This window comes from Chrysemys picta, chromosome 10 (genome assembly GCF_011386835.1).
Source record: "Chrysemys picta bellii isolate R12L10 chromosome 10, ASM1138683v2, whole genome shotgun sequence".
NCBI classification, from domain to species: domain Eukaryota; kingdom Metazoa; phylum Chordata; order Testudines; family Emydidae; genus Chrysemys; species Chrysemys picta.
The window spans coordinates 15,035,554-15,063,075 of NC_088800.1; the positions used below are offsets into that span (position 1 = coordinate 15,035,554).

General features: G+C 46.5%; 1 protein-coding gene across 2 annotated transcripts in view; it reads left to right on the forward strand.

Moving 5' to 3' along the window:
* The first annotated feature begins 1,245 nt into the window (after nt 1-1,245).
* Nucleotides 1,246-27,522, forward strand: part of ABHD2 (abhydrolase domain containing 2, acylglycerol lipase) — a 67,497-nt gene continuing 41,220 nt past the window's right edge. The window contains exons 1-4 of one of the 2 annotated variants that reach the window (XM_024102928.3): nt 1,274-1,403; nt 5,682-5,782; nt 14,555-14,648; nt 17,600-17,800. In XM_024102928.3, the coding sequence (XP_023958696.1) occupies nt 17,607-17,800 (194 nt within the window). In that variant the 5' untranslated portion in view covers nt 1,274-1,403; nt 5,682-5,782; nt 14,555-14,648; nt 17,600-17,606. Of the gene's footprint in view, nt 1,404-5,681; nt 5,783-14,554; nt 14,649-17,599; nt 17,801-27,522 lie in introns of both variants that reach the window. The other variant, XM_005294893.5, reaches the window with a different exon arrangement.

Consider the following 27,522-nt stretch of genomic DNA (forward strand, 5'->3'; position numbering starts at 1 on the left):
TTCACAAGCAGGAGGAATACAAGGATGCCTGTTTTGGGGGGCCTGTCTCCTCTAAGCACAGAGAATCCAAGTACATCTGGATTCTGCTCACAGCAGCCACTTCCCTCACTGGGAGACCTCTGTAGGCTCACGTGTCTCTTCACTGGGATGAACAATCAAGATGCTTGTCACTCACTGCTCTTTGCCCCACCTCACCATGCCGCACATGGACTCTCTGTGCACCGATGGGAGGAGACTGACTCCCATTGGACAGAAGCCTTTCCCGCAGCACATGAACTGCCACCTGCAAGAACTGAGCAGCTGCACTTAAAGGGGAAGAGCACAAACTGACAGGCTGAAACCCAATGCATGAAAACTTAAGATACTGGGGAAAGTCAATGCCGATTCCTGAACCAAGCCCTTGTCTGGGACCCCTTAGGCTGAAGTCCAATGTCAAACTCTGCAGACTAATGGCTGACAGCAAACTGTTGCCCTCCACTGGGACCCTGCAGTCCAAAAGCTGATAGTAAACCAGGGCTCTTATCTGCAGGCTAAAGGCCTGATGCCAAAGCAGGACCACCACATGGGACTGCGTGGGGTTAAGCATTGTGCCTCCATCATGACAGCGGGTGACTGGGCCAAAGCTGAATGGGTGGCATTGTGACCTGTTGCATAGGATGGCAGCACCACTCAGATCTGACAGGGCGGCTGTGCCATCGTGACGGGTGGCCAGACCAAACCCTAGTGGTGCTGTGATCCCTCGCGCCAAGTTGCCATACCCAGAACGGGAGGCTGGGCCCAGTTCTACAGGATCAGCCGCTGCGGGGGTGAGCTTGCTCTCCAGCCTCCCCTCTGCAGCAGGCCCCCAACCCACCCTCTGGGAAACACTGGATCTAGGGTCAGACTAAGGGCCTGGCACTGAGCTGGGGCCCTCCTGGGGGGCTGGGCAGGCTACAGAGCAGTGGGGAGCCAGGTACATGGGGCCTGGCAGGTGGCTGGCTGGGACCAGCCCTGCCCGCAGAAAAGCCAGGCCGTGTTGGTGACTCAGGAACAGGCCAGCTCCCCACCCACTTCCCCAGCCCCTACCCCTCCCTTTCGCCACCCACCCCATCATAAAGCCAATGGCCGTCACCGCCCACCTCTGACTGACAGTGACTGAAAGCCAATGGAATCCAAAGATCCACCTCAACTGCTTCACAAGCAGCCAACAGCTGAGTAGCTACAGGGTGTGAGCGTTTCCCCATCCCCACGCCGGCCTACTGGCCAACCCCAAGCCGTTTTTTCGGGAGAGTGGCGTGGCCAGTCTCCAATCGAATTGCACGGGAGGTTGCTAAGGGGTAGTTGGTAGCAGGGCCGGCTCGGCTGCAGACCGATGGGAACTGGTGCCGGAAGCGTCGAGAACAGCGACCAGGCTGGGCCTACAGGTGAGGTGGGCAGGGGCCGAGACCCCACCCATAACATCCCGGGGGCAGGGCGGGGAGACGGTAGCGATCGGTTGTTCTCCTTCCCCCAGTCATCTCGTGAGGGGAAGGGGCGCCGGGCGGGGATCGAGTGTCCCGCATCCATGGGGGGGAGAAGAGCCGGGCAGGGATTCAGTGCCTCCCTCCCACCCCACATCCATGGGGGAGGGGAAGCGCTGGGCAGGGATCGAGCCCCCCCCCCAGCGTCCATGATGGGGGAGCAGGGCAGGGATCGCGTGTCACCCCCCCCCCCAGTCCATGATGGGGGTGGGGGGTGGGGAGAGCAGGGCAGGGATCGCGTGTCATCCCCCCCCCCCGACCAGGATGGGGGGGAGAGCAGGGCAGGGCAGGGCTTGAGCGTTATTATCCCCCTCCCGGACCATGGTGGGGGGGGGGAGGAACTAGGTAGGGATCGAGTGTTATAACCCCCCCCTTCCCCGACCATGATGGGGGGGAAGAGCTGGGTAGGGATTGAGTGTTATTAACCCCCCCCCCCCCCGCGACCATGATGTGGGGGGGAGCTGGGTAGGGATCGAGTGTTATTAACCCCCCCCGACCATGATGGGGGGGGGGGAGAGCTGAGTAGGAATCAAGTGTCATTACCCCCCACACACACACTATGATGGGGGGGGCTGGGCAGGGATTGAGTGTCATTACCCTGCCCCCCCCCCACCCTCCCGACCATGATGAGAGGGGGGAAGAGCTGGGCAGGGATTGAGGTCCCCACTCCACATCCATCTAGTGGTGGGGAACCCAGTGGGGATATGGTGTCTTCCCCATCCCTCCTTGCAGCCATCTGTGGGGTGGGGGACCTGGGCAGGAATCAAGGACCCTTCTCTTTCTCCCCTATCCCTTTGGCCCTCTCCTGCCTCTATGGATGACAAGCCCTTCACTCCCACATCAGAGCAAGAATAGCCCTTATTGCACACTTACGGGTGCTCTGTGCAGCCCAGTCCAAAATTACCCCAATATCACAGGCTTTCACCTGTACTTTACAGAGCCCATGCCTCATGTGGATGCATATGACCTCCAGAATGTTCTCTGGCATTCATCATCTGCGCTCTCCCTTTCTTAACATGCTCTTCCTCCCCCATCCCCATGACAAAAAATTCTCACCCTTCCTGAGGCTTTACGTGTTCTGGGTATTTGCAACCTGTTCTCATGTCTTGTCCTCTTCCCTTCCCCTGTTTCCATTTAGCTATGCTGCATGTGTTTAGTTCTTTCTTTGTAATTCAATCCCTTCAACTCAGGATCACTTTTATTACTTCTGTTCATTGGCATCTGTCTGTGCAGTCTACCAGGTGCAGTTATTTCAGTTCTATATAAAGGGACAGTTGCCTCCCAGTTTGGTGGTGTGATGCCTCTGTGTGTGCAGTCCAAAATTGCATTAGCCTCTATTGCACCCATATCACATTGCAAACTCATGTCTTGTTTGCTGTCCACTATCACCCCTAAGTCTCCTTCAGCTGTTCTTGCCTTCCAAGTGTCACCTTCCCATTAGAAAAAAAGGATTGTTTGCCTTACTCTGTAGGTTGTAGCTATCTAAGTTGTATCTCCATTTTCCTGCTTATACCTTTAATCTCTTGTTTTCCTTGTATTATTACTTTGTTCTCACTGGTGTCTGAAATACCCTTCTGATTTGGGATCAGCAAACTTAATACGCCATAATCTGTCTTTCCATGTCATTTAATAAAGATCCTAAATAAAAATGTACATAATATGAAACCTTGCTGCACCCTTCCTTCCTCCCGTCCCCAATAATATTTGGCATTGTTATAGCACCTCCTTGTCCAAGGATCTCAAAGTGCTCTGCAAGGGTGGAGTAGTATTGCTATCCCCATTTTACAGCTTGGAAACTGAGGCATAGAGGTGAAATGACTTGGGTCGCAAGTTGATGGTGGTAGACCTAGGAACTAAAACTCAGGTCTCACTTCAGTCTGGTATTCTATCTACTGGATACATTTCCCTCTGCTACCTTCTTCCCTGGCCAACTCTTAGCACCTATCTGATATATTTCTGAGGCAAGATGGGTGAGGTAATGTCTTTGATTATGCACTGAATGAGGTACACCACATGTTATGGTAGGTATGGGTAAATTGCGGTGTGGGGTGGGGTCTTCTTTAAGTTCTTTATTGTAGGTGGTGTCAGAGTTGTCGGTTGGTCTCATTCACATAGTCACCACAGTTGAGGACTACGATGGCACCCTCTTTTTCTGCTGATTTGATCACTATCTGGTGGTTAGATTTCGGAGACTGTATAGCAGTCTTCTTGGCAGTTTAGAGATTATGATGAAAATGATGTTTTTAAGGACTTCACCGTCAATTTTTTGGGGGGGGGGGCGGGTCCAATACAAGATATTACCTCACCCATGTTGTCTCTCTAATAGCTTTGGGCCAACACAGCTACAACACTGCCATATTTCTGGCATTCTGTAGCCAACTCTAGATGTCATTTGACTACCACTTGCGGTCTGTTCAGTTGTCAGTCTGAGAGACAGTGCTATATCTGAGTCAGTTTGGGTTTTCCAGGTAAGATTTCATGTTACACTCTATCAGATATTGTACTGCTGTTCATGTGTTAGAGCTGCTATATGTCTTTCATCAACTGATGTTTTAAGATATTTTCTTAAAATCTCATCCTTGTCTGCAATGACTAGTTCTTTATTAAACCAACAACTATGCATACACAGTTCCCGCTTTCTTTGGCACTTAGATAACTACCTGTTTTGGTTTTGATTGAAGTTATAGTTGTCCTATTGTCATGGTAAGTACCAGAATTGCTATTTCCTTTTTTTATATACAAGATGACTACTATGCTTCCTTCCTCTCGTGACTGCTGGTCTAGAAATGCCTGTGGGCTGGGCTTATTAATCGAATCAACTGACTGGTACAAAGTGTTCAGTTTTTCATTTTATTACTTTTTATCAATAGCTGTTTTATTAAGCTAACTAGCTGTTACTGCCTAATTGTCATAACTCAGTTTCAATGAGATGGGCTTTAAAAAGTAGTTCAGCCATTTTAGAATTCTCACTGTACCCTTCCTCATTTTATTAGACCTACTTCCTTTCATGTTTGGTTGCCACTTCTCTACTTCTAACAGCTGGACTTTGGCTAGACCTTCATTCTGCATTTTTTATTTGGTTTTTTTGGTCCCCTTCCTTCAATTTTTTTCCCCCTTGCCAAACCGTAACTCAATTCTTACATGCTGGTTTGGTTCCTACACCACAAGGGAAGCTTGGGCAGACTGCTCTTTTTCTCCTGGTCCAGTAGAGGTGCATAGAGCCCTGCAAATCTGTGGATATCCACTGACCATGTTTGCGGATCAGATGTGTATACAGATTTTGTATCTGCGCAGGGCTCTAGAGATGCATTCATTTTGCTCCATTGTTCATCCTCTTATAGGCTTTATTAGTGAGGGTACAGGACAGAAAGCTGCATCTTTAGGCAACTGGATACAACAGGCTCTAATCTGCGTTTTCTTTAATAACCCCTTGCCATACGTATCCTGTAGGATATATTTGCCGCTTTTTTGCACTGAGCGTAACTTGCAGGCTTGTCTACACTTACAGCACTGCAACTGCACCCTCTTAATGAAGATGCTGCCTACACCAATGGGAGAGCTTCTCCTGTCAACGTAGGTACTCCACCTCTCTGAGTGGTGATAGCTAACGGGAGAGGCTCTCCTGTCAACATAGGAGGTACTGCACTGGGGGTAGGTCGGTATAACAATGTTGCTTAGAGATGTGGATTTTCCACACCCCTGAGCGACGTAGTTATGGCGAAATAAGTTGGTAGTGTAGACTGAGTCTCAGTGGGGGATGGCAGTTGCCCCAGACTTTACTGGTGCTGGAGAGGGATAAGCTCTCCCTGTTTCTCCTGGGGATGAAGTAGCTTCTTACAGGAAGGGCTGTGGCTGTATATCCCTTCTGTCACCATCCCCCACTGTGGAAAAACAGCTTCTTCTGGATGGAGCTTTGGCTTCTGAGTGAACTTTTTCTAGCCCTCTTTTCTCTTCAGGTGATATCTGGGCTTCCTATTTAGTGAGCTAATCCAAGATTGCTGTAAAGCATCATAGATGGGAGAAGCACTTGTGTGACCGGTAAAGCCGCACCCTCAAAGATGCTTCCCTATCCTGAAGGGCACACCGTCCCAAATATCAACACTGTTGTGGGTGGAGGTAATAGTTGAGGGGGATGAAGTGATGAAGGAATAACCAGAATAACACTGTGGATTTGCTTGGCAGGTACAAGTCAAGTTGGTTCCAAGTTGTAGAAAAAGATGGGGTTTGGGTGTCTGGCGCTCAGGTGCGGTGGAGACAGCTATGAACAAAGCAGTTAGAAATTAGTAAGTACAAAATCAGTTGCTCTTTGGACTGGGATTTGTAGCATCCATTGTCTACCTGGGCTGTTTTGTATTTAATAATTGTAAGTAAACAGTTTGCTAATTCCAATAATTACTCCCTTGGCCTTTCTGTTCCTCTTTTGTGTTTACAAAAGATTGCAGATTAATTTTAGTGGTGGCATTAGGATTTTATAATAAACACTTCCAATGGCCAGTATACTGCCAGTAATACTTACCCAGGATAAATCTTGACATACGAAGTCTCAGCCTGGGCACAAACTAGCTCAGGGGTCGGCAACCTTTGGCACGCGGCTCGCCAGGGTAAGCACCCTGGCGGGCTGGGCCGGTTTGTTTACCTGCTGCGTCTGCAGGTTCGGCTGATCGCGGCTCCAAGTGGCCACGGTTCGCCGCTCCAGGCCAATGGGGGCGGCGGGAAGCGGCGCGGGCTGAGGAATGTGCTGGCCGCCGCTTCCCGCCGCCCCCATTGGCCTAGAGCGGTGAACCACGGCCAGTGGGAGCTGCAATCGGCCGAACCTGCGGACACGGCAGGTAAACAAACTAGCCCAGCCCGCCAGGGTGTGTACCCTGGCGAGCCGCGTGCCAAAGGTTGCTGACCCCCGAATTAGCTTTTAACCAAATTTTGCTTTAGGTGGCAGGTCTAGTGGTTTCACCTGCTCTGGGGACAATATTTTGTTTGGAATATTAAGGTTTTCTGAAGTTCTGTTAGTGTTTGAGTTATTTTCAGTTACAGTTTTGGATTTGTTCTAAAGATTATTCAGCATACACTGTATTTGTGATGTAAAACATTACTTAAATGTTAAAATAAACCTCACCTGCTGCTGTTAATCTGAAATGTTCATGAACTGTTTTAATATCTCCAAACATTTGAAATCTGATCATATGTACAAATAAACATTTCCCACTCTTTCTTTAAAAGCCAAATCTAGTGTTAAAGGTTCATCTGATGGATAAGTTAATCATGTATTTAAAAGGGTTGATTAACTTCAATACCAGACAACCGATTTCAATGTCAACGTACAAGGAGGGAAACAGCCGTTTAAACTAAGCTTTTTGCTTAAAAATAAATAAAAGCCACTGTTGTCGCTGGTACATCTCCAGAGTTAGCAATGGTGGGAATGCTAATGGAAAGAGGAGTGCAGGCAGTTGGCAGCATTTTAAGCACAATTTAACACTACCCAAAGGACTTTTGTACAACATGGTGCTTACAATTCTGGTACTTGCTCCAGGGTAGCACTCCCATTGATAACAAAAATTCAGTGCTGCTAGTGCTAGCAGCAGTGGTAGGAAGCAAACATAAAATGTCCTGTGTTATCCCCTGTGTCACTGCATACATGCAATAGTAGAATAGTTGCCTGGTACTGAAGTTGCATCACACCATTAAGAAATTTCTGTTTCAGCATCTGCATCACTTCAGTTAAACAGCATGAAAATACATAGTCGGAAGTGGAATTGTGGGGAGATCGATCCAGGGCATTAGCATTCTTTGTCACTTTGGATTGAGCTCTCAGGAATGCTAGACCCTTCAATAACTCCTCTTTTAAAAAAGCTTTTGTTGTCACTTAAATAAGGTGTTTTTACATCTGTCACATTTGTAAGAATGAGGAAAATTAAATCTAACCAATTTATCACAATTTCAGCTGTTTGCTTTTTACAGTTCCAGGTTGTCTGCTCAAAAAAACCCAGTAATCTTTAATAGCTGGAATGTAGTTGATTTCACTTTCTACTTCTAAAGCATTAGCTCAGTACAGCAGATTCAGTTGCAATCTTTCCACGGGAATCAATTCCAAATACATTTGTGTACACTGGGACTAAAAATAAACATGGAAACATTCTTAGAATTGTGACAAAACTCTGCCTTAAAAAAAACTAATTTGAGGGTTGGGGTTGCATCTCATAATGTCTGTGGAAGGCATTATGTGTGTCAAAATAATGAAATGTAATGCACACCAATACACCGACAGTGCAAACTATTTAACTAATTCTAGTGTATACTTAATCTACAGTCATAAGCTACGTACTGGATGTGTGCTAACCCTCACACATTGTATAGTATCAGCTGATGTCTCTGGCCTGGCTGGAGTTTGGGGTCATCTGGCAATATGGTATGAATGTGCCCTTCTGTAGGGAAATTGTGGCAAGAATTGGTTGGGTCACGGGATGTGGCAGTGATTTTTATCCTTTGATTCATAGTAGGGGCAGGGTCTCAGGTTCTGAACTAGAAGTGCAGAGTTTAGATTTATTAAATTTGTATTATGGTATGGCCTGGTAATCCTAGTCAGAATCCCATTTTTCTAGTTGCTGTTCAGACATGCATTAAAATCTGAAGTGCATATACTGGGAGAAATATGCATGATTAGTTAGGCAGAACTAGGTTAAAAGTATTAAAGTGAACTGATTTTGGGGAGGAAAATAGGCACCTAAGAACCTTTCCAGATTACAGTACTCACTGAGTTTCACTGGGAGTTTGGCATTTCACTGCCCTTTATGCCTTTGCAGAAATTTTTGGGGGGGAATGAGAGGGGTGTGGAGGGTGACATTTTCTAAAAACCTAAATATCCACGGATGGAGCTCTCGACTGACTTTAAGGCTTTACATATCTTGCATTCCTGGTCAGTCCTCACCAGAAGCTGAGAACTGCATGTGCCAGAAGCATTCTGTGTATTGTTCTTAACTTGTGACTATGTGTTGGGCTTCTTTAAAGTGGTCCTTGTACTTCTGCTTATGTCAGTCTTGAAATGATGTTGCCTTGTTTTTAGTTTTTGAATTTATGAATATAAAACTTAAAATTAAAGAGCTCCCCTAGACTCGTGCTACTAGTTTTCATTGGCTGCTTTGTGTGAAGGGCTCTGTAAGATTCCTCTTCTCATGCGTGGTCTCAGAAAATGGAATTCCCTGCGCACTATTCCTGCACTATTTCCTGCAAGTGCTGGGAGACTGCACAAATAACCCTGTGCGACTTCACGGGGAGATACTGTGCCCTCTAATGTTGACTGTGTAGGTATCGTTCTCTAACTATATTTTATAATATTTGAGGCTGGCCTGTTTGCCTAGTGCTTTTGGACTTTGCCTCTTGGTTACTTTGCAGAGAAAGCTGTGATGAGTGCTCAGCCCTGGGTGGGATGAAGTGTATCTTATCACTCAGCAGCAACTCCTGCAGCTGACCAAAGAGCATCTGGGATGGGCCCTGCTTCCTGTCGTCTTGGCTGAAAACAGTTCTGATGTGGGGACTTTGACAGTGTCAGGCTCCCTACCAGGAGAAGGGCTCAATATACATAAGGCTTGGACAGTATGACTGTGCTTTCTTACAAATACTGTGAGGGAACCTATCAGGCCTCCTAGATAGTTACACAGGTCCTGTTTAATAGGCCTAAAAGATCAGATTATAACTTCCTTGTTGGTTCATGTAGCTGTGACTTGATGCCAGCAGCATCCCGCCCAGGGCTTTAATGAAGTAGCATTGCACTGAAGAGACTGCCTGTGCAGTAATGGAGTGCTGTTGTAAGGTGCTCTGAGATTTGTGTATTTCCCTTGTGCTTAGTGTAACTCTCGCTCCAGTGGGTAGCATGTTAGGTAAATAACTTGCTACACTGTATTGCACACCTGTTGGAGGAGGGGTTGGTCAGTATTTTTTTCCACATAAATTACTGAGACACCTATAAGGTTGCCTGTTTTTTTGTTTGTTTGTTTGTTTTTTGTTAAGGCAAGTTATCTACCATAAGTCACAAAGTATCCAGGTTGCAGTTACCCTACAAAATAAGGACAAATATGGGGAGGTTGGTTCTTGGGGTTCCACACATAAGGGATTCTCATAGACTTTAAGGTCAGAAGGGACCATTATGATCATCTAGTCTGACCTGCACAACGTAGGCCACAGAATCTCACCCACTCACTCCTGTAACAAATCCCTAACCTATGCCTGAGTTATTGAAGTCCTCAAATACTGGTTTAAAGACCTCAAGGTGCAGAGAATCCTCCAGCAAGTGACCCATGCCCCACGCTGCAGAGGAAGGCGAAAAACCTCCAGGGCCTCTGCCAATCTGCCCTGGAGGAAAATTCCTTCCTGACCCCAAATATGGCGATCAGTTAAACCCTGAGCATGTGGGCAAGACTCACCAGCCAGCACCCAGGAAAGAATTCTCTGTAGTAACTCAGATCCCACCCCATCTAACATCCCATCACAGACCATTGGGCATATTTACCGCTAATAATCAAAGACCAATTAATTACCAAAATTAGGCTATCCCATCATACCATCCCCTCCATAAACTTATCAAGCTTAGTCTTGAAGCCAGATATGTCTTTTGCCCCCACTACTCCCCTTGGAAGGCTGTTCCAGAACTTCACTCCTCTAATGGTTAGAAACCTTCATCTACTTACTTCAGTGTTGCCAATTAAATGGGGCAGGGGCCTTAGTTCTGCTTTAATCTGGTGAATCAAACAACCTGCTATTATCCTGAAGCAGAGTAACACTCGTATCTTCTGATCCATGCATAAAGGACTTCAGCAACGTCTCCACTATGACACCTCACTTGCACGCCAGAGATCTTGTTTCCAAACCTAATCATAGTTTTAGATAAGATAGCTCTCCATATTCTGAGAGCTGGTCAGACTGATGTACCCTAATGCAGCAAAATGCATTATGATGGTTCTATCCCTTGATAAAGGTTACTCTTAAGTAATACTGAATGTATTTCTGAATGCAGTCTCCTTATATGCACTAGTTTGGTTTGCCTGGTTCCCTGCTATTTCGTGAACATGTTTGTATTTGAGTTGTGGGAGCAAACATAGGGAAGGCTGGGAATGTGCTTGAGTACATTCCCAGTGTATGCGAGTTTCTTTGCTTTGTAAGATAAAGAGTCATTATCAAGGCAATAGCAGAGCCCTAATGGTTTTGTATCCGTGGACATCTGACCTGTACACCCTGTGGTTAAATGTACTGAAATTGCCATATTTCTTTTTGACAAGCAGGAATCTGCGAGGCTCCTTTGTGGAAAGTTCATTGGAGCAGCAGTTAATATTATAGAGAATCTGTCAAATGGCTTGTGAAAACTCCAGATTTGGAACAAGGAGGACAAAATGCAAGAGCTGCCTGTGATGGGTTCGATCTAAAATGGTTCTGTTGAAACCTGCTGCTAAGAAGAATCAAAGCAGTTTCTTTTGGGAGACGGAAAGAAAGATTCAAGAGGCTCTGGCTGCAAACTGGACTTAAAGGGTCTCTATTAGCAGGGCCAAAAGAGATTCCCTACTTACAGAATTATCCAAGCAAAGTTTTCAAACGTAAATTTGCTTAGAACGCAAAAGTGTATGGGCAGATCTCTTCAAAGTGCTCAGCTCCAAGGGTGGGTCCTTTGGATGCTAGCTGCTCTCCATAAAATCAGATGACTTACTGAACACTCCTGTCCATCTGGCCCCAGCTACATGGTGCCTTATGCAATGTAAACAGTCTCCCATAATCTTACAGCACCTCTACACTTGAAATATCTGGCTTGTGTGCTATGTAATGAAGAATTCAAAATCCCCCAAAGGTGCTAGCTGAGAAGTTTCTGTCAGACCATGATAGGAGCCAGATCCTCTGTTCTGAAGGCTGGACTGATTGACCAACCAAATCCCTCCCTTGAGCCATGATTTTGGCGCAAGCTGTGAGGGGTCTTTCAGCACTGAACTGTGTGCTGCAACTTTGATTTGTTCAGTTTCCTCTCATAGGGCTTGTCTGCAAGCAGTTAGTTCTCTGCAAGCTGGGATTTGAATCTATCCCGCACTAGCCTGCTACTGTCTGTCTGTGGGGACCCTGCTTACATGCATTAACATTTGGTTAATGTGCTTTGAGTAGTCTCATTTCCAAGGGGATTAGATTATCTTCACAGGTGCTAAATGAGGAGACCCTAAGTGCAGGGTCCGTCTCAGAACATGCTTCTTAGGACTTCCTGCCAAATGAGCAGAAATTCCTTAGGGTGTTCTTTCAGATTTTGGCAGGTACCCTTTTTGCAGAATCGTCAATTGACTTGAATCTCTGAGGAAAAGGCAGAACAAAAAGTTCTTGTTTGTGCTGATTATGGATGCAAACGTTTCATGTAATTGCATAAAATTGGAAATAGCAGTTTGATATCCTGCCATGCACATGCTACTGAGCCTGCAAGAAACAGATGTACAGTTTTATTCTTCTTGCATTTTATGCAATCCTTCGTACAGCTTGCTATTGAGACGTACGGTAACCTGTCAGTAAGAGCGGAGTTTGTCCCCTGTGGAAATGCCAGGTATTTGTATGCAGAAGACACCATTTAGTGCATTACCAACCCCCACCCCCTACAAACCACATCTACTCCTGACTCATTAATTCTATATGCCTGAACATAAGCAAACAGACTTTTAAAAACTAGTATTCTTGCTATAACCTCCAGTATTTAGTGCAGAGTGTGCAGTGACCTTCAACTTCGTTTTACTCTCAGTGGCATGTTTTCAAAAACTGTTCTAGTTCAGCGGTGCCTCCTGTTGACTTCTGCTTGTTTCTTTCTCACTGACTTCTGCTACTTTTTGCCTGGCTTATCCTCATCTAAATCGTCTCAAAGACTTCTGTCCTATATTTGTTTTGTGTGGACTTATTTTTTAACAGAAACCCCTAGCACTTACAGTGCCTCCCTCGGACCTATGTACAGCAGTATGTCACATTCAGCTTGGTGTGACATACTGCTGTACATAGGTCAGAGGGAGGCACTTAGACAATCTAACTGCTGCACTAGCATCACTTTCGACTTTGTGAAAGCACGGTCAGGGTGACACAAGCCTGTCCACATAATTCCTAGACTATTTTTAAGGCCAGATGAGACGTTATTGTTTATTATGACTGATATTAACCAGACAAATCGCTCCACCAACTAAGCGATTTGTCTGGTTAATTCCGATAACGAACGAGACTATGACTGATATAAAATTATTCTACTTAACTGCCAGGGGGCAAGTTTGTCACGTACGGAAATGTAGCCAAACTCCAAACCTGGAGACAATGGACCTTTCTGTGCCTGCGTCCTGTAGATAGCTAACTGCTTAGTTTGCAAAATAAGCAAGGAGGAGGGGGCAAGTAGATGGACAATAAGGGGTCATAAGAGGGACAGATGCATGTAGCTTGCTAATTATGTATGGTAATGATAGCAAATTTTGACCAATCATAAAGCGATAGATTATCATAGTCAACTGCATATAAGGCTTTGGTGTAAGTGTTTTCTTTGTTCTTGCTGACTTATGAGCTCGAACCCAATTGCAATTGAAATAAACGGATCGCCCCTCCCGGGACTCCTTGCTTGATTAGCTATGTCCTACTCTCCTTATTCCTCAGCTGGAACGGACAGAAATTTCTATGACATGACCATATAGTCTGACCTCCTGCGTAATACAGACCATAGAATTTCACTAAGTAACTACTGCATCAAGCCCCTAACTGCTGGTTAAGCTACAGCACCTCTTTTAGAAAGACATCTAGTCTATTTGAAGACCCCAAGTGATGGAGAAACCATTACAATCACTTGATATGTGGATCCCTGCAATCTTGTTTTAATGGAAATGTGGGTTAAAGGATTAAAAAATGTCACCATCTTAAACTTCCCTTGACTTACTTTCATCCCTCTTGTTTCTTACAGTGTAGATCTAGTTCTAATGATATCTTACGGCTTCTAACATGCCAACTTATCAACAGTTGGTCAAAAGTACACTGAAGTTCCTTTGAGAGGATAGGAGGCATACAAATTTAAGAGCTTTCCTGTAAAGACAATTAAATATCATTGGTTAGCCCAGTGCAGGATAGCCTGGCTGATGGAATGTTCTCTAAAATAATATATGCAGAGTTGCTGAGTCATGGAGGGTGGAAGGCAGGGCTGTGATTATCTTCTCCAGAAGCTTGGATTCCAAATTAGCCTATTATGTCTCTAGGGGATCAGAAGAACCAATAGTGAAGCATAAGTGACTGGCCTCTGAAGCTATATTCCTTCACTTGCCTTAATGTAATGTCATGACATACCAGATTTTGCCATGAGTGTTGGCACATGTGTATACTAGTGTTAATTAAATGGGCATGTCTGAACCTCCTGATTGCTGTCACAATCTTGCTGAAGAGTGATATGCTGTAAGTTGTGATACCAAAAGTGTGGAAGCCAAACAGAGTTTGTAAATGAGCTTCTGTCTGTTAAAGTAAGAGTTCTCTTGGCTAAGACTGTGTTAAAGCAATGGAAATGATTTTTTTTCAGTTTGACAGGTTAGCAATTCCACAATGCTGGTGCTGTACAATCTACAGAAACCTGAGAAGAGGCCTGGTAGACCCTTGCAATGGCAGGAAATCCTGGGAGATGTGTATGATCCCTGCACAGTACCACTTCTCATATGTCCTGTCTTCTCAAGTGCAAGGCTGACTTGTATTTGAAAAGTGCTTCTCACTTCCAGCATGTGTGAATTTACAAGGTGCTTCAATGAAAGTGGGATCTGTCTTTTGCAGTGAAAATACTTACGTTGTGCAGTTCAAGAATTGCTACGCAGGGTAGATCAACTAAAGTAATCTGTGCTTGAAAAAAGGCTTCCATGAAGCAGATATATCAGAGTACGCTGTGTCACCATGACTTTCAGACACCAGTTAATTACCATTATCTTTTTTGCTTGCCGACATTCTTGTCTGCAGTGGGACCTCTACACAGTAATTTGTGTTCTTTCTGTTAGGCTGCATATCTCTCTACTGGAAGTGGTGGTAATGTGATCTTTGTGGTTTTATTTTAGGGTAATTCTACTAGAACATCGATCTGAACAGTAAAACTCGGATCCTTTCGAGGACTGTCTGAATACTTCTAGCTCTGAAGAACAAGCAACACTGGTAAATATTTCTCTCGTTTATTTGGATGAATTAATATTTGGCGTGGGGAGAGAAGGGCTAAGGGAAAAATTGCCCACTTAGCTCTGGCTCTGCTTAAATGGATTGCTTTACCAGAACAGTAGCTACCTGGAGACCTAGAATCAAGGTCCCTTCTAGTTCTGCATTTCGATGATGTCTACATAGAGGCTGACTGTTGCATGTCTGCTTCTGGAGCAGAAGCTAGGCCAAAGTTGGAGACTCTCATAGTTTCTGTCATATACAGAGGGATGAAGAGTGTGTGATCCTTGTGTTTGTGTAGGGCTCTGGGTTTTTAACCCTAATCTCGTCTCTTGGTTGCAGAACTACAGTAAGTCTAAGTGGAAAAATAAACTCAGTTGCCATTTGATACCCAGTTAGGATATTTGATACTATGAGGGGCAGGTTATCCCATATCTGTGCACTGCATGTTTCTGGCACCTCCTCCAAAGTCTGTGGTGTTGGCACTGTCAGGTTACTGGATTTGATGGACCTCTGGTCTGATCCAGTCTGGCAATCCTTGTGTTCAACAATAAGTAAGACTGCAAGTTTGTCACGGAGGTCTTGGAAGTCACGGATTCCGTGACTTTCCAGGACCTCCATGACTTCTGCAGTGGCCAGTTGCACTGGCCACTGCTGGGGCAGTCTCAGGCCACCATGCCCCCCCAACTCCTGCAGCAGCAGGATTTTGGGTGTGGGTGGGGGCTCAGGGCTAGGGAAAGGGGTTGGGGCACAGGATGGGGTGAGGACTCCGGGCAGTGCTTACCTTGGGGGCCTCCCCGGAAGCAGCGACATGTCCCTCAGCTCGTAGGTGTAGGTGCAGCCAGGCGGCTTCGCATGCTGCCTCTGCCTAGGAGCCAAGGGACATGTCACCACTTCCAGGGAGATGCACAGAGCCAGGTAGGGAGCCTGCCATCCCCTCCAAAAAAACCCCAGCACCAGCGGGGATCCTGCTCTCCCCCTCCCCCCCAAGTACCCAGATTTAGTCAGGGATTTATAGTAAATGCCATGGACAGGTCATGGGCCATGAATTTTTGTTTACTGTCCGTGACCTGTCCATGACTTTTACTAAAAATACCCGTGACTAAAATATAGCCTTAATGATAAGGAGGATTCAGATAACATGATTGTGTTTACTCTAATCTATCTTGTAGTTCAGTGTGAGAAGGAGTTTACTTCGATGCTATTTCATGATAGTGTCATCATGTCAAACTTGTCTCTAAATCCACTGACCCAGACTGCTCCTCTGGGGTGTTCGGTATTTCTAAAGAATAGGTATCCCATTACCAAACACACATTCCAGTGTTCCTATCCTCAAACAATCTGAAGGATTTAGACTGTCTCTGAGTCCACTCACTGCTAGAGCGCTTCCTTCTGGCCATGTCTGGGGATTAGCTCCAGGCCGGTCCAACACTCCTTTCTGCTGTTTGCTGCATGCCCTGCTGCTCTCTCGCACTCTCTCTGACTTGGGTGCTCTGTGTTTGTGGCTTGGCCCTCTGGCCAGGTCACTGTGCGTTTTTCCCTTCCGGGGAAACCTTTTCGGCTTTCCATACAAAGGGTCCCAGGCAGTCTTCTCATTCCCTAGTGGCTGGTAGGCACACTCAGGCCTGCCTTCTTCTCCCATTTCCAGCTCAGGGGTCCTCTAATCAGCAGCCAAGAACTGCACCATCCTAAACCTTGCTGACTTTTCCTGAGCCTTTCCTACGTCTTCTGGTTTCCCTCTGGGTTTGTCAGCCCAAATGTTCTCCTCCCAGGGAGTGACTGCAGATCAGGAGTGCCAGAACAAGGTGGGGCAGAGGATCATGGCCCCATCACTTTTAAAAGTGGGGGGGCTATGCCCTCACATTTTTTACCGGCCATAAGGTGGAGGTGGAGGAGGGGGTGGGGTGGAGCGAGCAGGGAAGGGGTCTTGGGGGAAAGGCTGGTGTGGGGCCTGAGCCATAGTGTGGGTGCCAATAGTCGTCCCCCCGCCCCACACACACACACTTTTAGGGAGCTTCCGCCGCTCCTGCCGCAGATTAAAACTCTAGGCCCAAACACACCTCCCTTCCACCAAGGTGTGACTGCAGACTGCTTCCCTGCAACCCCTTTCTGTTGCCAGTTTTCTGGTTTCTATCTTAGTCCCTCCTATTCCTTTCCAGATGGGCTCTGTCCTCATTCAGGGGATTTTTTTAGTCCATCAAATTCCCCTCAGCTGTGGTCTACCTGGTTAACTTCCCCCTTCTCAGCCTCATTAGCTCCTTCCAAGCTGGTGTGGAGTGATACAGTGGTATGACAGTTCTAGGGACTTTGTGTGGAACTATGGCTTGACCTACTATGAGGAGAAATTGGGCATGTCTTGGTTTCTCATCTCTTCCCAAAACATGGCACCACTCCCACCTTCAGTTGTGCTGGGCATTCTTTGGAGACATTGCGGTCAGCTAGTGGTTTCGGGATCTTGGCAGTGTTTGATGCTTAAGAGACCCACATTATTGAAATCATAATGCAACACTGAATAGGAATAAATCTCCCTCCCTAACTGATCCCCCTGTCTGTACCAGAGCTACATGAGATGACCCTTTAGAGTCATAGAATGCAAGGCAACTCCAGATGTGACTTGTTTTGCGTGGACCCTGTCATGGGAGTATTTATTTGTGCAGCGAAGCATTCCTTAGAATATAGACTATTAGGGTTGGAAGGGACCTCAGGAGGTCTATTCCAACCTCCTGTTCAAAGCAGGACCAATCCCCAGACAGATTTTTACCCCGGTTCCCTAAATGGCCCCCTCAAGGATTGAACTCACAACCCTGGGTTTAGCAGGCCAATGTGCAAATCACTGAGCTATCCCCCCGCTTATAGCACTGTCAGTGGGATTCTGTATTTCATACTGCAGCTTGACTTGCTGTATAAATATGTCAATACATTGCAAAAAGGTTAAACTTCTTCTTTGTCTCTAGATTTAAAATGAATGCAATGCTGGAAACCCCCGAGCTGCCAGCAGTGTTCGATGGGGTGAAGCTGGCTGCAGTCGCCGCTGTTCTGTATGTCATCGTTCGCTGCCTGAATCTAAAGAGCCCAACTGCCCCTCCTGATCTCATTTACCAGGACACCGCTCTGTCGCGCTTCCTGCTCAAATCCTGCCCGCTTCTGACCAAAGAGTGAGTGATAAATACCGCCTTATAACTAATGAACTGTTTTATACAGTGAAGAGAAGTTGAGCTTAGCTATTCTCAACCCACTGCATACAGTTGTACAAGAACACCATAAACCTGGGTAGAAATAGATGGCAGGGTATTCTTTTGAGATGCAGAACTAAGGGCAGGGACCTATTTTTGATGGCATAAAAAAAGCCCCTCCAAATGATTGTTACAGTATTGCCCAGGGTCCCCAGGATCCAGGCCTCATTGGGCATGTCTGGGAGCAAACCCCTCAGCTCGGGTAGTCACACTTGTGCTAGTAGGGCTTGAGCTAGCACACTAAAAATAGCTGGGCCAATGTAGCAGCACTGGTGGAGGCTCAAGGTAGCCATCCAAGCTCTGATAGTAGCCTGAGCGGCCGCCGGTGCCATAATGTCCACACCGTTCTTTTTAGCACGCTAGTGTGAGCTCTGCTAACACAAGTCTTTCTACCTGGCTGTGAGGCTCACTCTCCGCTGCAGTATAGACATATACACATTGTGTTGTGTGCTGTACAAATGCATGGAAAGGCAGTCCTTGACCCAGTCAGTGTCTTGGCTTACATCATTGGGACGTGTTCCCCAGTATGGAAGAGTAGGGCCCAGCACAACATGCTTCCTCCTGTGGGAGGAGTAGGGAATATGTTATAACTTCCTACACTCCAATGAGTCAGAGCATTTTGTCACTTCTAGAACTTGCAGTATAAGAGCTTTTCAATCCATTTGTCAGAGTGCCTGCAATTCATTTCAGAGATGGGTGAAACCATCCAAATGTTGAGCAAAGCAGATCTCTTTCATAGCAGTCTAATAAATAAGAAAGCAATGACATGCTGGTTCTTGCCAGTTCTTCTTTGAGAGGGAGGCTTGTCAAACTAGCAACTGTTAGTTACCTTAAACGGTCACTCCTGCAGTTATCAGGCCAAAACTTTTCCTACTCTGCTGTCTGCAAAGTCGACGTAACTTTTAAAAAGAGAGAAATAAAATCAAATGCTTAATACTGGCCTGTTACATTGAGGAAGAATCTACATGAACTTGTGTGTGAGGCTTTGGAAGGAAACTGACCTCAGTTTAAAGCTTCTTAAGTGGTTATACACAAGGAACGGAAAATATCTTGAGGTCCTTATTCTGAAACACTGTGTTGATTGACTGGTTCAATCTGTTAGAATTCAGGGGTTACTGAATTAACCTGAACTTTTATTTGAGTGTGAAAAGTCTAATGGCTTCTATGATAGCAGGAACACTGTTTGTATTCCAATAGGATCTAAAAGCCTCAACCAAGATTTGGGGTCTCATTGTGCTAGGTGCCGTGCAAACACAACGGTTCACAGCCTGAGTCCTAAAAGCTTACAGGCTAAAGAGACGGACTGAAGGGTGGGAGGAAGAAAGTATTCTATCCATTTTACAGATTGGGAACTGAGGCTCCAACTAAGTGACTTCCCAAATTCACATACTAAACCTGTGGCAAAACTGAGAGTTGAATCTACATCTCCTGAATCCCAATCCAGCGCTGCAGCCCAAGACCATCCATCTGTTCCCAGATTTGCAAGAAATATTTGTCAGGGGGCAATGGATTGGTCAAGTACAGTATGTTAACAAATACTCTCTGGGATTAGAGATTCTACTCCAGTGACTCTGATCACATACACAGGATTATGCTAATCAGCCGTTCTGAAGGCACATGACTTGTGACCTTCAGTGCTCCAGAGGAAGGTGGGGTCCAGGTGGATGTACTCAACACAGGCTGTTGCAAGGGGCACTGGTCTTCCCTGTCTATCTCTGACTTTCATCTTTGTTAAAGTCTAGATCCTCCCTTTTCTAAGACACCTCTAGAATATAAACATCAAGAACACGGATAATGCAACACTTAAAGATTGCAATTCTGTTGTGCAATAACTGGAGGAAATACAGAAGTAAATTTTCCACAGAGCCTTAACATGACAGTAACAGCCGGTGCAATATTGCACTGTTTACCGTCCACGTTCTCACGGAAGCCATGGTGTCAAAACTCTGATCTGAGTGGGACTCTCTTCAGTCTGTAACTCTTCTCTAAAAGGAGGTACCCTCCCTTTGGGAGGGGTACTGTGGTTCTCTTACGTCTTTAATTTTAAGAATGAAATACATATAGACAAGGATTTATTTTAACTTCCATTTCCAGAGACTTTCAGGAAACAAATATTTAAATCTCTGTAAATGTGCCTGCAAATCATTCACAAGAGTAATTAACCGACACTACATGGGAATTACTTGTGCTCATACTCCATTGTAGTATCTTGTAAGGCTTGATTAAATACTAGCTGTTTTAGAGCATAAGGGAAGCTGATTATGAAACTTACTTTGCATTCATGTTTGAAGAAAAAAGAAAGTGCCACAATTTCTTCTCCTTTGTGTCTGTACTCAGCTTTCTGTTAAATCCCCCACTGGTGCAGCTATTTCTCTATAGTAGTGAACTGAAGACCACACTCTGGCTTCCAGACAGCCACAACTTCAAATTCAGTGTACATGTTGGAAAAGTAGTGTCCTCTTAACAGGTATTATTAAAGTGAGTGAGCGACTGGCGGTAGGGAGCTTTCAGGAAAGGGAACACATGTGGGTAAAAATGAGAGAATAATTTGGATGCTGTCTTGTAAAACTCTGTAGGAAATGCCTGAAATGATTTCTAAGGGTTTGGTTTAGTCCCAGCTTCACAGCCTTCAGCTGCATATATAACTTTCAAAATCTTTAGTTATACTCATCAACAGAAAGCATCTGACACAGAAGCTACTGAATCTGATTTTAGAAACTTGGCTGTGGCTAGTCCAACTCTGAGAGAAACCTGAGTCCAGAGTGTCTTCATCAGACATGCCACTCATGTTCAGTGCCTTACTAAGTGTAATCCTGTAGCATGTTCCTCTTTGATTCTATTATTTTTTTCTTGACAGACTTATTCCATGAACCACAAACTGGGATGTAAACCTAGTACCTTCCTTCAGTAGTCCAGCTGGTGTTAAGTGAATTAGTGAGGAGCTTCATAGTTGCCTGAGCCTGTTTCCAGCTAGATACCTGAGACTGGTAGATGCCAGTGGTGCTTGTAACAGGATCCCCAAATAAGTTAGCTACAAGATCTCCACTAATCTCTTGTGGACTCTCTTCAGGCCCAGCCAATGGAAAGGAATTAGATGTGGTACATTGCTAAAATCCCCGTCTGCCCTCCTATCCACCATTCCACTGTTTTCATTGTCTGGCTCTGTCTTGTTCATCAAATGGAAATACCTTATAACCGATATTGTGGTAGCAGCAGGTCTTAACAGTCATAATTTAAGCAGCACTGTCTCTTGCTTTGAGGCTCCTGTATCCTGATCAGTGACTGTCAGTCTCTCAGTGCTCTGGGATCAGGGCCAGTGCTTCCATTTAGGCGACCTAGGCGGTCACCTAGGGCACCAGGATTTGGGGGGGGGCGGCAATTCGGCGGCGAGGGGTCCTTCCGCGCTCCGGGTCTTCGGCGGCAATTCTGCGGCGGGTCCTTCACTCGCTCCAGGACCCACCGCCCAAGTGCCCCGAAGACCGGCAGCACGGAAGGACCCCCACCTAGGGCGCCAAAAACCCTGGCACCGCTCCTGTCTGGGATGACCAAATTTGCACCTGTCTTTTGTCACCAGCTTCCAAACAAGTTCAGTTAAGTTAGCAACCTGCTGTCCCTCTTGTTCCTTTAGAACAGGGGTCGGCAACCTACGGCACGCGTGCCAAATACGGCACGCGAGCCGATTCTGAGTGGCACGCAGCTCCCCTGACGTGGTCCCAGCCCTCAGCCCCCCCGCCTACCGTTCTCCCCTGCAGGGGCAGGAGGCAGAAGCTTGGTTCTGCAACAGCCAAGCTTCCCCCCTACCCCGCTTCTTCCCCCAGTGTGGTGCTTTCCTGCCCCTCCTCCTCTCCGTCCCTGGACAATCAGCTGATGGCCCTAGCGAGTGGGAGGGGGAAGAGCGGCAGCGTGCACACAGCTCCGTAGAGGAGGCAGAGAGAGGTAGGGACGGAGCCTGGGGGAAGGGGGTAGAACAGGGCATATCCCTTCCAGCCCCCTGCCATGAGCCACTCAGGGCAGGGGGCTGGGAGCACCCCCACGAGCCGAGCACCCCAGCCTTCTGCCCTGCACCCCCCATTCCTCTGCCCTGAACCCCCCACCCCAACACACACCCAGCCTTCTGTCCTGCACCCCCACAGCCCCATCCCTCTGCCCTGAACCCCCCCACACACTCAGCCTTCTGCCCTTCACCCCCATACCTCCAGCCCTCTGCCCTGAACCCCCAAACCCCAACACACACCTAGCCTTCTGCCCTGCACCCCCTCCCCCAGCCCTCTGCCCTGACCCCTGAAACACCCACCCCCAGGTCTGGGGTCCCGGCCACAGGCCCTACTCAGCCTGCTGCCGGCCTAGGTGAACAGAACCCCAGGCTGGCAGTGAGCTGAGCAGGCTGGCGGCGTAAGATCAGCATTTTACTTTAATTTTAAATGAAGCTTCTTAAACATTTTGAAAACCTTGTTTACTTTACATACAATAGTTGAGTTACATAATATAGACTTCTAGAAAGAGACCTTCTAAAAACGTTAAAATGTATTACTGGCACGCAAAACCTTAAATGAGAGTGAATGAATGAAGACTCAGCACACCACTTCTGAAAGGTTGCCTACCCCTGCCTACCCCTGCTTTAGGACTATAACTTGTTCTGTTGTCTGACTCTCACCTAAACAAGCACATCTTGTGTTGGTTGTGCCTTTTCTGGGCTATGCTTTTTGGTATGTGGGTTTTCTTGCTGTGCCAGTGTATATCCATTCTCTGGTTTCTTTGGGTGAGACTGATAACAACCACAGGAGATCTATTTCCTTCCCAGACCTCCCCCCCCTCCCCCCCCCCCCCAAGGACTTCTCATCAAGGATTTAAAACTGCAAACATGTTTCATATGGCCAGGGTTAGGAAAATGACACTGTAAAAAGCCTTTTAATACATGCTGAAGGCACACCCAGGAATACAGCCTAGGTTTTTTTACCCTTTTATCCTTTGCCTGTGTAGTAATTTTATATCCTAGTCATGCTGCCTGGCACCAGAATACTATTTCATACTGTCATGCTTTGTCCTTTGGCTGCTTCCTCCTCCTGAAAGGAGCAAATATCAAGTTGTCTTATGCTCGTCTCCTCCCTCCATTCTCCAACAGTGGTCAAGGAAAAGACAGCAAACACTTAGTGTTTTACCTAACACAAACAGTTGACAAATTAATTGAAAGAGAAGTTATGATTTGGCAGCCTCAGGGACATGTGAACTAATCTGATGGTAAAGCAGGACGCTAATAAATAATCCACTGTGGATTTGTGAGAGATTGGAGCCCAGGCCTTTTCTCTCCACTCCCCTCTCCCTATGGTCATCTAGCACTGACTTTCCAATCTTCCATATGGTTGGTACCATACTTTCATTCAGCAGCTCGTGTTCTCCAGAAGACTACCATGATACTCCACTTCATCGGTTTGACTAGGAACACTTCTCCCTTGCCTCTAATGATAAAGCTTTTGGGGATATAGCTTATGAAATTTACTGTGTTTATATAAAACTGTACTTAAAAAAAAAAAAAAAAAAAAAAACTGAGGATGCAGCATAGCTGAGGGAAACCCCTTTTGCAATGCAAGTGCTTCCTGTCTCTGTAGACAACTTCCACAGACTAGATTTCTGCTGTCTGCAGTGGCTTTTTTCACAGGAAGGCTAATATAAGTATGAAGCTCCCCAAATAGCTTTCATTTTGGCTTTGTATCCGACAGCTAAGACTCCAAATATGCAACAGGCCAGCTGAGCTGATGCAGAATCTCTGCTGCTAAATATTTAAGGGCTCTGAAGCCTTCAAGACTTTTTGAATCATTCCAGGGAGGTTGAATCATCTGTAAGTTTCTCTTCTACCTAGGTAGTGAATAGGAAGCAAGCTCCTAGACTTTAAGGTCAGAAGGAACCATCATGATCATCTAGTCTGACCTCCTGCACATTGCTGGCTACAGAACTTCACATGCCCACTCCTGTAATAGACACCTAACTTCTGGCTGAGTTACTGGAGTCCTCAAATCATGATTTAAAGACTTCAGGTTACAGAGAATCCACCATTTACACCAGTTTAAATCTGCAAGTGACCTGTGTGCCATGCTATAGAGCAGGGGTTTCAAACTCCTGGCCCGCAGGCCATCTGCGGCCTGCAAGCCTCTCCAATGTGGCCCGCTGGACTCGAGCAGTTTTGGGGCCGGGTCTCTCCCTTAGCCCCACCTGCCGCCACCGGGCACTCCCCCCTCAGGGGCAGCGCAGCAGAGCTGAGTGGCATCTGCCTGCTCGCTCCAGTGACTGCCGGCCCCTCCCTGCGGCCCAGGGGCAGGGCGGGGCTGTGCCTCCACACACTGCCCCCACTCCGAGCGCCCCTGCGGCCAATGGGACACTGTGGGGGCGGTGCCTGGGGGCAGAAGCACACTGAGGCCCCTTGGCCCACCCCACCTTGGAGCCGCAAGTAAGCGCTGCACCCCCGACCCCCTCCCAGAGCCTGCACCCCCTTCCCCTTCCCACATACCCACGCCCAAACTCCCTCCCAGAGCCTACGCCCCCTTCCCACATACCCCCTCCCACTCCCAAACTCCCTCCCAGAGCCTGCGCCCCCTTCCCCCACACCCCCTCCCACCCCAACTCCCTCCCAGAGCCAGTGCCCCCTCCCCACACATCCCCAGCCCCAAAACTCCCTCCCTGAGCCTGCACCCCCTTGCCACATACCCCCTCCCACTCCCAAACTCCATCCCAGAGCCTGCACTCTAGACCTCCTCCCCCACCCAAACTCCGTCCCAGAGCTTCAGGCAGGTTCTGGGCAGCATGAGTGACATTGGCCCACTGGGAGGATTTGAGGACTGGCACTGGCCCTAAGGTAAATTGAGTTTGAGACCCCTGCTATAGAGGAAGGCAACTATTCTCTGCCTCGGGTCTCTGCCAATCTGATCCAAGGGAAAATTCCTTTCCGACCCCAAATATGGCAGTCAGTTAGACCCTGAGCATTTGGGCAAGACCCACCAGCCAGACACCTGGGAAAGAATTCTCAAAGTGGTAATGACTATAAAGTTTCCAAGATCAGTCTTCTTGGGAGAAAGTCCAAAAATCCTAAACTTGGACCACTTCTCCCTCTAGTCCCACCCTGAAAGAATGGGGAGTGTAGCCTCTTAGTTACAGCATGGGAGTTAGCAGACAGGACTCCTGGGTTCTAGTCTTGACCTGGTAGCAGACTTGCTGTAACCTGGAGCAGAGCACTTAACTCCATTGCCTCCTTACCCATCTGTAAATGCACATAGTAACACCTCCAAGTGATGTAAGGGTTAATGCTTGTAAAGCACTAAGCTCCTCAGTTGAAATGTACAGCACATGAAATACAAAGTATCTAATGTCCATTTTTAAATGTGTGAGACTCTGAACACCGACACTTCCTAATAAAAATAGAATAGTTTTGTGTGCTTTGTTTGAGCTGCTTTAGAAAAGTAGATTGCAGAACACTCAAAAAGTAGCATACTCTGAGAACTGTAATCTTCTGTCCGCAAGCCACCAAAACTTAACCTGGAAACTGATTTGTTGGTATTGGTTCTATTAATACCAACTCATGTCCACTTCTAACAAATATTTTCCTCTTGCTCTCCCAGAGGGACTGTTTACTGCCTCAGTCACTGATGTATGGGGTTAGGTTTCCATTATACAAACACAAAGCATATGGTGCTGAAAATAGGCTCACAAATCCTAATGGTGTTTATATAACAGGATGTGCATGCACTCAGCCAGTTCAGGCTAGTTATCAGTTTAACACTATGTACCTATCAGTGACAGGGCATGTAAGTCAGTTACTATAGTAGGTAACCAGCAATCCCAGACTTGCTTTCTTGTCAGCTTTGATTTGTAGTGGTCAGTTATTGAAATACATTGGTGTCTGCGGGTGGTGTAAAGTTTCATAAAGGATATTTATAGGATATCTACTGGAAGAAGTTATAATGTGCTGCCTTGGATGTCTGTCATTGGTCAGGGTATTAGTAATCTGTAGCAGACTTGATCATAACAGGGAGGTCATTTTAGATGAGCCAGAACAAGGTCCTGTGGTAAACCACCCCGAACTCATTAGTTCGGTACTTAGTACCTTTTGGACTTGGATTCAAATTTGGCTGCTCCAGTCTCACTCTGGTAGTCATAAGTGAGAGTTTGAGTATTGGCCAGGAGGTTTCAGAAACTGTGCAGGTGCCAGCATAGACTTCTTTGGTTCTAGTGTCTCTAGCCTTCCTTACAAAAGGAGAAATAAAACTGTAAACAGCCTATTGAAATGCTACAGCATTCTTGATCAGTACACAAGATTGCCAATGCTCCTTGATACAGTGGAGAGACATGCTGTCCTACACTGGAGTAGCTTGTTTAGGCTGGAGAATGAGAAGCTGCTTTCAGGGTATTTCTTTTCCTTTGGTTTATACTGCAGCTGCATGATGGAGAAGCTAAAAGGAGCCTTTGTCATCTCCTTGGACTCTGTAGTACAGTTTGGGAAATCTTAGTTCCTGTTCCCACTGGAAGACCACACATCATGTTAACTGTGTTGGTGGGAGCTACAGTTTTAAAACTGGGTCTCCTACCAGGTAGGACTTACCATGATGGGCCCACTATGGACTCCTGAGTGAATTCTAATGGGTCATGTCTAACAAGCCTCTCTGCAGGTGCACCCATTTTGCCAGCTCTAGAGAGAAGGCAAGGAATCTAACAAAACTATGTAGGTCTGATCTCTAGCCCATGTTTCTCTGCATCATGCCATGCAGGACATATATCCTTCATGTGCTGCTCAGTTCTAATGGGCTTTAAAAGCATCTGCCTGGGTACGTGCCCTTCTGTTTTGGTTGCCTGTTGAGATTTTGTGGGAGCAGCTTTCTGTTGTAGCTCTTTCCCGTACAGAATACTGTCCTTAAACAACTACCTGATCCTCCATATTAAACAAAACTCTGGCTGTCTTTTTCCAGTACTTGATACTCATGCTGTACTATTGAAGGTGTTTCTGTTCAGCTGGGTTGAGTTTGAAAATATTTCCTGTGATGACTTGCTATTTCTTACAGTGTTGTACAGAATAAAGTTGAAAACGGGTAGGCTGTTTCTGTGTCTTGCAGAGGGTGGGGGTGCTGGCGCTTTCGGAACATAATGCTTGGCTAGCTGTCACTGCCAACGTATCCTCCTGCAGCAGTAGTGATAAACCACAGTGCATAGCATGGACATGCCTTTTTTTTTTTTAATGGAGATATCCTATCTCCTGGGAGTAGAAGGGACCTTGAAAGGTCATCGAGTCCAGCCCCCTGCCTTCACTAGCAGGCCAAGTACTGATTTTTGCCCCAGATCCCAAAGTGGCCCCCTCAAGGATTGAACTCACAACCCTGGGTTTAGCAGGCCAATGCTCAAACCACTGAGCTATCCCTCCGCCCCTTTATGATTTGTCATTTTACTAATAGTAAAACTGAAGGTCACACCAATTCTATAAATAAAGATGTGTACTCACAGGACTGTCCTTGCCAGTCCTACATAGACTTTAACCACAGTATTGTGTTGTGGGTGTTTCCCAAGGAGTTTTTTTTTTTTTAAACTCACCATTAAGAGAAGCAGACAGCATAATTCTTCACGATAAGCCTTCAAGTGTTTTAGTGAAGGCCTATCTAAAAAATGGA